Source organism: Montipora foliosa, chromosome 2, assembly GCF_036669935.1.
Source record: "Montipora foliosa isolate CH-2021 chromosome 2, ASM3666993v2, whole genome shotgun sequence".
Classification (NCBI taxonomy): domain Eukaryota; kingdom Metazoa; phylum Cnidaria; class Anthozoa; order Scleractinia; family Acroporidae; genus Montipora; species Montipora foliosa.
The window spans coordinates 59,211,646-59,221,645 of record NC_090870.1 but is presented as its reverse complement, the minus strand read 5'-3'; the positions used below and the strand labels follow the sequence as shown (position 1 = coordinate 59,221,645).

The 10,000-nt window shown below is 41.1% G+C and overlaps 1 protein-coding gene across 2 annotated transcripts in view; it reads left to right on the top strand.

The window, feature by feature from the left end:
* The window catches only part of LOC137993706 (uncharacterized), a 16,271-nt gene that overhangs the window by 5,100 nt on the left and 1,171 nt on the right, over window positions 1–10,000 (top strand). For both annotated transcript variants that reach the window (XM_068839684.1, XM_068839683.1), the window contains exons 2-3: window positions 498–1,452; window positions 3,694–10,000. The exon at window positions 3,694–10,000 is cut by the window's right edge and continues 1,171 nt beyond it. In XM_068839684.1, the coding sequence (XP_068695785.1) occupies window positions 510–1,452; window positions 3,694–8,681 (5,931 nt within the window). In that variant the 5' untranslated portion in view covers window positions 498–509 and the 3' untranslated portion in view covers window positions 8,682–10,000. The remainder of the gene's footprint in view (window positions 1–497; window positions 1,453–3,693) is intronic.

Genomic DNA, 10,000 nt, shown 5'->3' with positions numbered 1-10,000 from the left:
CATATATTTTTAAATTCGTCGCACAAGGAGGGAAGAAGAGAAAGAGTGAGAAAAAAAACCATTAAGCTGGCGACGAGTATGCGGTGCTCAACGTGAAAAGGGAGCGACTGAAACCTTTTTCGAGGGTATTGTTCTGTGCCTTACGTGAATCGTGATCGAGTTTACTTGATCATAACTGACAGCGCGTTTTGCGAAAGATGTTTGTTTCTGATGTCATTGTGGAAGAAAAGTTTAAGCGCTATAGGGCCTTTAACCCTATTATTTCAAGTTCCAAGCAATTTTGAATATTGTTTGAAACGAAACAAACAAACAAACAACAACAATTATATTAACAAAACAACCACAAACGCAGTAAAGTAATTTCAGTTAAACGAGAAGCCAAAACCATAATTAAAACAAAAATGGGCGGAGGTCAGTAGGTTACAATAGAAAATCAAGATGTGCTGTTAAAGGTAGACGCAAGTAAGAATTGAATATTGTTTATTGCTTTTTTGTAGTTAATTAAGGAAATGACCTCTTCCAGCTCTTCGGCGGGAACACGTGCCCAACTGGTTAAGCCTGAGTACAGAAATTGGCTTGCTCTCGGTCATGCCTTAACAACAGAACTTCGTCATGGTCTCCAATCATTCATCAAGAGAGAAACAGAGACTTTTTATAAGAATGTCACTACAAGCTTGGCACATGTTGTTGCACCTTGCACCTGTGGCTTTGTCGCGAAGAGAAGACCAAACCAGTATCACGACATGGTGAAATGTGACTGGGCCAAAACTCTTCAAGCCTATCATGACAAAAACAAACCAAATTGGAAGCAAAGTGATTCCAGCAAGTGGCTTGATCCTGCCTTGGGCCCGTGGGAGATAGCTAAACTCTACCTTCCTGATTTGGGAGGGCATGCCGTGACGAGCGCGGAAGACATGGACATCACTTCTATGTTGAACCTTATATTCTGGTGCACACACTTCGCCGTTCCACCACACTTGGTCCAGGATGTTCGAGAGATCCGTAATAAAAAGTGGGCACACGCGACCTCACTAGAATTGAGCGATGCTGACAAGAAAATGGCTTTTAACGCAATTGAAAATCTTCTGAGGGATCCCAACTTAGCCCACGAACCTGATGCTCAGAACGCCCTCAAGGAAATTGTTAAACTCAAAAGTATTTCGGATCTGCACAGCATGGAGGCAAAAGTGTTGGCGGAATTCAAAGAACTGCAAACTGAACTCAAACACGAGCAAGAAATCATTAAGAAAGAATTGGAAAGAATGAATCCGAATCCTTTAAGGCATATAGCTGATATTTTGTTGAATACAATGTTTCTCGTGCTTGGAGATGTATTTTGGAACCTGTCAGGAAACGTGAAAGGTGTAAGGAAGAAAAGTGTTGTTAGATGGTTGATGTTATTGCTGCTTTTCCACTGTTACCTCGTTTTAGATGACTCTTCACTTAAGGACGGTAAGTGAAAAACCCATATAGGGAAAGAAGATAGGGTGGGAGTGGGAGGGGGTGGGGGTGTGGGGAATCTGCACGCAATTGCGAAAATTGCGAATTTTGCGACAGAGAAGACAAGTTCCCGACGACAAGACTCGCGATTTTTGCGAAAAATTCCAAAGATCTGTCATGAAGATTTTCTTCAGTGAATTACTGATGATACTCAAGTTTGGTAATCTGTATTACCCCTGAAAAGTGAAAACATTAAAAAAGGAAAATGAACTTCTATGATATTGTAGTTTGCATGCAGTTGCATATAGAACGAGTCCAGTTGATATGCACATCAAGCTCATTCTTGACATCTCTATTGTGCGGACTTTATATTATACAATATATGCGCCAACATCACGAAAATGTGGATTCTTGTGGGACCTTTTACAACCTTATCTCTTTACAGTTCTATTGTGACTTATTGAAGCCCTATGTTATCTCCAGTGGAAGAAATTTCCCAACTTTTGATTCCCTGTGAAAAGAGCGTAGCACTTGGAGCTTCTTGTATGAAGATTTTATACCGTCAATTAACATGTAGTAGCTGTATAGTTTGTAGCCTGCTGCCTTTGAACGGGTCCAGTACAGAAGTACATGCAGTGCCTATGCATTATATAGTTAAATGCGATATGTTAGAGATCTCCACAAATCGTGATTCTTGTCGGGGACTTCCGTCATTCCTCTTTTCACCTTTTAAGAATTTGGCGATTTTACGGTAAATTCGCAAATTTCGCACTCTGAAAAAAAAAATGCGCGAGTCCAAGTTTGGGACTTGTCTTCTTCTTTTCACCATTTACGATTTTTGCTACTTTTCGCAAATCTTGCGAAAATCGCAAAAATCGACAGTCCTGGTTGGGGACTTGTGTTCTTTTCAGCTTTTACGATTTTTGTGAAAAATTGCAATTTTTGCAGCTGCGTACAAACCTGGACATAAGTAGGGGGTGGGGGAGGGTTGGGGGGGGGGGGGGGACAGGGGTGGCTTCGGTCAACGTCAGTAAACTCTTACTGTCCAAAATGTGACACCGACTATCCACCGATTTAAGGAAACCCAGGGTTCGTCCGCGTCTTGAAAACGCTTGAAAACCCTTGAATTTTGAGAGTACATTTTCAAGGCCTTGAAGGTCTTTGAAAATTTCTGTTCTTCTTTCCTGGTCCTTGAAAGTCCTTGTATTTTTTCTGACCCGCATCTTTGATCTTTGAAAACTTCAGTAGAAATAATCAGGTACTCAAGTCATGTCATACAAACGCGATGAGCTGTGGGGTCGAGAATGGTTACCAGTGCCTTTGCATTATTTTTACGAATGTACGTTATGGAAAATGAGCAAGAATTCTACTGTCAGACTATTTCCATGGGTAAATTCTTCGACGTAAAAAAGAAGTCCTTGAAATTTCCAAATATGGCCCTTGAAAGTCCTTGAAAAGTCCTTGAATGTTTGGTCTGAAAATGTGTACGAACCCTGGAAACCATCAAGTCCAGCTATTTCTCTGATTTCGTAGATTGGGTCAGATTCATTGCAAACACTCGCAAAGGCCCTGAAAGATCTCCTCTTTTAGTCACGTGCCCCCTGTCCAGTTAGGTGAGATCCCATCGTCACTACTTACAACTTTGGAGCACCAGGCTGTGCAAGGAAGGACCCGTTCCTTAATTACGCCAATTCGTTCTCGCCTTGTTACCTTTCCAGGTTTTAAACTCTGAATGTATGTCTTACTTGATACCAAATTATTGTCACTTTGAAAAACAAATACAACACGTTTTAGCAGCGTCGTCATGAACGTGGGTCGATTCTGTTTTAATAGCAGTGTCGATTGCAAGTGACACCTAAGCAACATCTTATCTAAGTAACGAACGAAATGATATATGAAATGAATCATATATTTAACTGCGGATATGAAATCAAAAAAGCTATGATCCTCGCATTTATGAACGCAATTTTAGCGATTGCGTAGATTAGCCTGAAAAATTCAGGACCTCAACGGTTTTTGAACCCGTGACACAACTGCGAGGATCATAGCTTCACTTGACCTTATCTAAGTGTCACAATGGAAGAATCTCATTTTGCATGAGGGCCAATTGCAAAAAGGTTTCTTCCACGAAGGCGAAGCAGTTACATAAAGAAACAACAACTTAATTTAACCTTAAATTATTTACCTAAATGTGCGTTTCTATCAGGTTAATTGGTTAATATTCATTTAATTTTTGTTTTGGTCATTTCAAAGGCTGTACCATGCCGGTGTATGATGATCCATGGAATCTGAAGTTCTTTGACTTTACAGATTTCATCAAGTCATCCAGAGAGGAGTTCACTGGACGTCAGTGGCTTTACCAAGAAATGGAAAGTGTTTTAGAGGGCACTGACGCACGGGGCGTTTTTATAACTGGAACGCCAGGTTCGGGTAAATCTGCTTTTTTAAGTCAGTTACTCTGCTCCAAAACATCCAGCCCAGTTGTTCACAGCAGAATACTCGCACATCATTTTTGCATGCATTTCGACAAGAAAACCCAGGATGGAGTCACGTTTGTTCGAAACTTGGCGAACATGATCGCTTGGAAACTCGGTGAATACCGTCAAAGAATTTTGAGCGATTCGTTTGTCCGTAGAGTACTTTATCAGGAGTGTTCTCAAGGCTCCGAGTGGTGCTTTGAGCACGCAATCGTTGGACCTTTAAAACAGTTTCAAGCGCAACCGAAAACTCCGTGGTACATTGTAGTAGATGCTTTGGATGAATGTTCCAGTGACAAGGCAGATGTTGTGAATATTCTCAAATTTAAGGCTCGTCGACTTCCAAAGTGGTTGAAACTTATTGTTAGCTCTCGAAACATGAGCTCTATTGTCGCAGGTCTAGAAGGCTTTCATAGGCTAGAGCTGCGATCCGACAGTAAAGAAAATCTTGAAGATATTGACACATATCTTACCCTTAAAGTGTTTTCGTTGACTGAGTCCTTGGTGGAAAGGTTTAAAACTTCCTTTTCTATCCTTGATAATGATGCACCGTCTCAGGTCCTTGTTTCCAACCTTGCTAAAAAGGCTCACGGTAACTTTCTGTATGTTAAGGTCATGCTCGACTTGTGGCTTACTTCAGCGGAAAAGATCGATTGGGAAACATTTCCAAAGTCACTTGAGAGCACATATCAGTTGTACTTTGAAAGAAAGTTTTCATCTTTGGAATCGTTTCGCTCACTGAGGGAGATTTTAGAAGTCTTGGTTGCAGCGTACACACCTCTTAACATTCAAGAAATGCACTCTCTGTTCAGACTCGAGAATCCAACCTTAGATCTGGAGTATGAGTTCATGCCAAAACTTGACCAGGTATCCATCTTCTTGTTGCATGGGTCAGAGGGAGACCTTAGAATTCATCATGCTTCTTTATCTGAATGGCTTACCAGTGATACCAACAAAGGAAAGGTCTACTATATTAAAAAAAAAAATGGTCATAACCGCCTGGCAAAATATTACCTCAAAGTGGCAGCAGGAAGTATGTTAAATCCCTATGAAGCGTCTCATCTTGCAAGTCATGTCGTAGAGGGAGGTTTGGATAAAGTTCTGGTGAAGCAATATCTTTCACTGCCTTCAGGAAACATTAACTCCACTGAAACCTGGAGTCAAACAACGGCACTTCACCTCGGTGCCAGTTTGCGTAATACTAATGTCACAAAGCTCTTGCTGCAACACTTCTTTAACGTTGACTGTTTAGATAACAATGAACGTACGCCTTCCTTCATAGCTGCCACCGCCGGACAAGTTGGTAACTTGTTCGCTCTGTTTGATAGAGGAGCTAACCTTCATCACACAACTGCATACCTTGATGCTGAAATTGCGTCTCACTCTGTAGATCCAGTCAAGGAATGTAAAAGGAGGAAGTGTGGCTATTCCTTACTGCATACGGCCGCTCAAGAAGGCAACCTCGATGTTGTCAAATTTCTTCTTCAACAGAAAATCAGCATATCTAAAACGTCTGGTTCCAACAATACTGCAATCCAGCTGGCAGCAGAAAATGGCCATCGTGACGTCGTTGTGATGCTCAGGAATGCTGGTGGTATTCCAGATGGTCTTTCATTGCATCATTCCGCTTCCAACGGACACGCACTTGTTGTGAAGTATCTTTTAAAAGAAGGCGTAAAGGACACTTGTATCAATGGTACTTCTCGCCTTTTGCCTGTAACTGTGGACGACGAGGAATTGAATGCCACTAAAATATACGTCCACGATAATCTTTATCTTCATTCCTGTGAAACCGCACTTCATGCGGCAGTGACTCGAGAACATTTGTCTGTAATCGAAGCATTGTTAGAGGAAGACCAAAATGCTGTTAACTGCAAGAATTCTGCCGGCAGGAACCCTCAACATGAGGCAGTGTATTTAAATAAATATAACTCCTTGAAGGCCTTATTGAAATGTGGAGCCACTGCCTCCGTCCAATGCAACTCTGAAGTATCGTCACCCCTGCTGCACCATCGAACTCTTGTGCCTGAAACACCACAAGAAGACGGTTGTCCTTGTGGATTTACTCCCTTACATTTTGCTGGAAAGTATGGTTATCAGAGTGTTGCCGAACTTCTGGTAAAGTACGGAGCTGACCTCAATATGGGGGACTGTTATGGATCTACACCTCTTCATATAGCTTCGTGTCATGGTATGTCAGCAATCCTGTTTCTTTTAGTGGAAAAAGGAGCAGATATCAATGCCAAAAGCTTAAATGGGTCCACACCTCTTCATAGTGCAGCGGCGTGTTTTGCGAAAGGCGCTATCCGTCCTTTGTTTAAACTTGGATGCAATCACTTAGCTATTGATAATGAAGGAATGTCAGCATTGCATTATTCTGTGAAAGACGCGAATGTTAGTGGATTTGGGTACTTCGCTGATTGGTATGTAAACAACCCAAAAGATTGGATTGAGAAAGATGCAAGTGCGCCAAATCAAATTATGGATACCATGAACAAGATAAATCTACAATATCTCTGGATGGACTCATTGGTAGAGCTCATAAAAACGTCTATTACAAAGGATGGATCGATGTCCTTTTTAGGGATAGAAGATAGTAGAAATGAAACGTTTTTTGACAAACTAGAGGGAAAAACCAATGCATCGTCCACTTTACTGGGAACTAATACTGGTAGTGGTTTCTCTTTCGTATTATCTTTAAACCCGCTGGCTTTTGCTCTGGATGTCATTTTTAGTGAAGCAATTATAAAACGCGTTACCTCACCTTTAAATGAGCCATCTTTAACTCCAAAGCCTTTTGAAAGAGTAATCACGAAAACGTTAACATCCATGTTCACGAAATTAGATTGTTCAACTTTGGTAAGTGCTGTTGGGTATAGAATGGTTCACATGATGAACGCTATGTTAAAAGCGGGCTTAAATGTAAACTGTTATGATTCTAAGTCCGGATTAAGTCCATTGCTGGTGTATCTTCGTACCGGTGGTCGGCACATGTCCAAGGTTCTCGTGAAACACAACGTAAGGGTGGAAATAATCTGTGAAGATCCCTTTGAAATATCAGTGCTACACCTGGCTTCATATCATAAGCTACATTACTTACATTACGTTTATCAGTTCGTTATGGGGGCAAACAACTGGGAGAGCTATTTGAAGACCGACAATGCAATTTTCGACTATTTTCTCGACATATATGAAGAACGAAATAACAGCCAAGGAATCGAGGAAACGTTACGAATAGGAGATGGTCCATTGACTAGAGCGATTCTATCACACCCAAGTGGAACTAAGGTCATCGATGAATGTTTCGACGAAGAGGGTTTTAACGCCTTTCACAGAGCCGCTCAGGGGGCAAATGTGGTCGCCATTCGGAAATTCATCTCCTGGGGAGCAAACTATTCTTTAGAATCGGAAAACGGATTTACTCCATTGTGGCTTTCCGTACTGTATGCTGTGAAATACAGACCTTATCTAAATTTTGAGAGAGTGAGTGTACTGACATCTCTTGAAGTGGAAATGGCGTCGCTGACAGCATCAGAAATATTGGATCATGGTCTAAAAAGCGAAGTTTTTGATGTGGGTTGCAATGAAAGTCGTTCAGATCTGACTCTGTACCACGTGGCCGCTATCCGGGGCATGTGGCAATTCATCGCACACTTGCTTTCCAGTAAGAGAGCTACAGGTATTAATGTAAATTGCCCGAACAAACATGGTATCACGCCCATGTATTTGGCAAAGTTCATGGGAGGGGACTCTTGTGAGGGCTATGGTCCATGGTGCAAAGTCGTCGACGTGATAAAGAGCTTTGGTGGAACTCTCCAATACCCGACACTGGAAGCGGAGTACTTTCTCATCACCAATGTTTTTTTTGGAAAGAGCCCAAGTCCTCTTTCCCTTGAGCTAAGTGACGATGAAATAATGTCTTTGCGAGAGAAATGTGGACAAGAGGAATGTCGACAGTATAAAACAAGCAACGGGGACCTCTTTCGGACCTGTGACGAGATCGATAAAGTTCACAATGATTACCAAAAGAAGGTGGAAAAATGTTCTGATTGCAGAGAAGAATGTCCTCTTGAAATTAAGACGACTGAATTGCCTCATATCTCATTTGTGGTTTTTATCCTTGGTAAAAAGCTGAGCATTAAATCTACCTTCTTAAATATTCGAAATAACTTCATAAATTTCCTGGGCAACGAGATAGCAAGATTGAAGGACCTTCTACACACTGCAACCCGACCTCGTGCAGAAGTACCGTGCGAAAAGACAGAGCGCATTGTTGATGACATCTGTTCTAGATTCCATAGGGTGGATCTCGAGACTGCAGTTCACAGCTACTATCGTGACTACAAACAAAGTTTTGATTTGCTCATTGAGCACTCGGACGAGGTTAAATCGTTCATGCCTCTGCAAGGAAGGCTACCACGCGTTTTAACGAAGATGAACTTTGCATTGCACAATTACGACTCCAAGTTGAACTGCGACTGGCAAGCAATTGCTGCCAAGTACATACAGCTGAGTTTTCAAGTTCGTAACTTAAATTTTTGGCGACAATCAGTCCGCGAAACATTAACTGTACCGAGTGTTTCGGATTTTGTGTCAGAGAGGATGCAAAACGTTATTCTTGAGTCATCAGAAGAATCACGTCAGCTGGTATTAAAATTGACTTCAAAGGAACCTTTTGAAGAGTTTAAATATCTTCAAATCCTGCAAATTCGAAAACCACCTTTTTGGTATGAGACCTTCGATGGAAGAGGAAATTTTAGATAAGGATGCGACTGTATATCTCGCTGTAACTTTATTGGTACACTTAGACCAAAAACTTGTCCCTGACAAATTTGCACCATGGTTAGTAGAGGGGACCTCTACTAACTATGTTTGCACATAGTACAGTGTAACATCATTTTAGGAGCTCAGACGGTCTTAATCTTGACATTTTGAACCGGAAACTCGCAGACGAAAATACCAGAGCGAGTACAATGTCACGTTGTCGCTAGCACGACGCTAAATCGACGGTGTTAAATCTTTGCAAGACACTCAAGAAAAATGGAAAAACTTGAATCAAAGACATGGAAACTGCTCAGAATAGTTTTGTGATTGGTCGCTTGCCGCAAGGGATAATTTTTCCCATATCAGAAACTCAACACAGTAATAGCAAACGGGAATAAATAAACTAATTGGTATCGTGGTTACGAAGGCATCTCTCCCTTTGGTCGTGCAATGAATGTATCTTAGATTCATTACTTACAAATCAGTAGTTTCCCAGCCAATCAACTTAGTCGAATGATAAATTTTGAAACCAGGGAAGAAATTTTTTAAGCAAAAGGTGATTTTCAAATCAGCTTGGAAGAGATCAGAGCTAGTAGAGCACTGGATTAAAATTAATTCAGTTCTAAAAAATTATCTCTTTGCCCCCGGTTTTACAAAAAGACAGTGAGATGAAAAAAGAGTGTCAATGTCGAATGAGTCTGAGATACAATTTTAAAACCTTTAATCGGACTGTATGGACTCAGTTTCACTATAGTGCAATTAGTTTCCTGTGGACACAAAGGGATTGCAAGGACTTGTGCAGTGTCTACTGGTTTGAAATATTCTTATCTCCTTCGTGTCTGGTGACCATGAGATATGCTAAGACCGGGGTGGTCTTTAACACCGTGAGTACAAATTTTACTTTTCTCTTTAACTAGGGTAAAGACTGAGATATTGTTCGCATAAAACCTTTGTACTTAAAGATGTGAAGTTTTGGTGTTGACAATCGAGGAGAACTTACCCTTCGCGGGTTTTGATCAATTGAACGGAACTTCACGAGAAGTGATAGATTGTTCTGCTGCATTTGACAATAACGACGCATTTTGTAACGCGTTTTGTAATAGTGGTTGCGGCATTATGAGAAGAAGAAGAAGAAGAAGAAGAAGAAGAAGAAGAAGAAGAAGAAGAAGAAGAAGAAGAAGAAGAAGAAGAAGAAGAAGAAGAAGAAGAAGAAGAAGAAGAAGAAGAAGAAGAAGAAGAAGTGATGGCTTGTTCTGGGGCATTTTGCTATAACGACATATTTTCTTACGCGGCGTTTTGTAATAGCGATTGCGGCATTT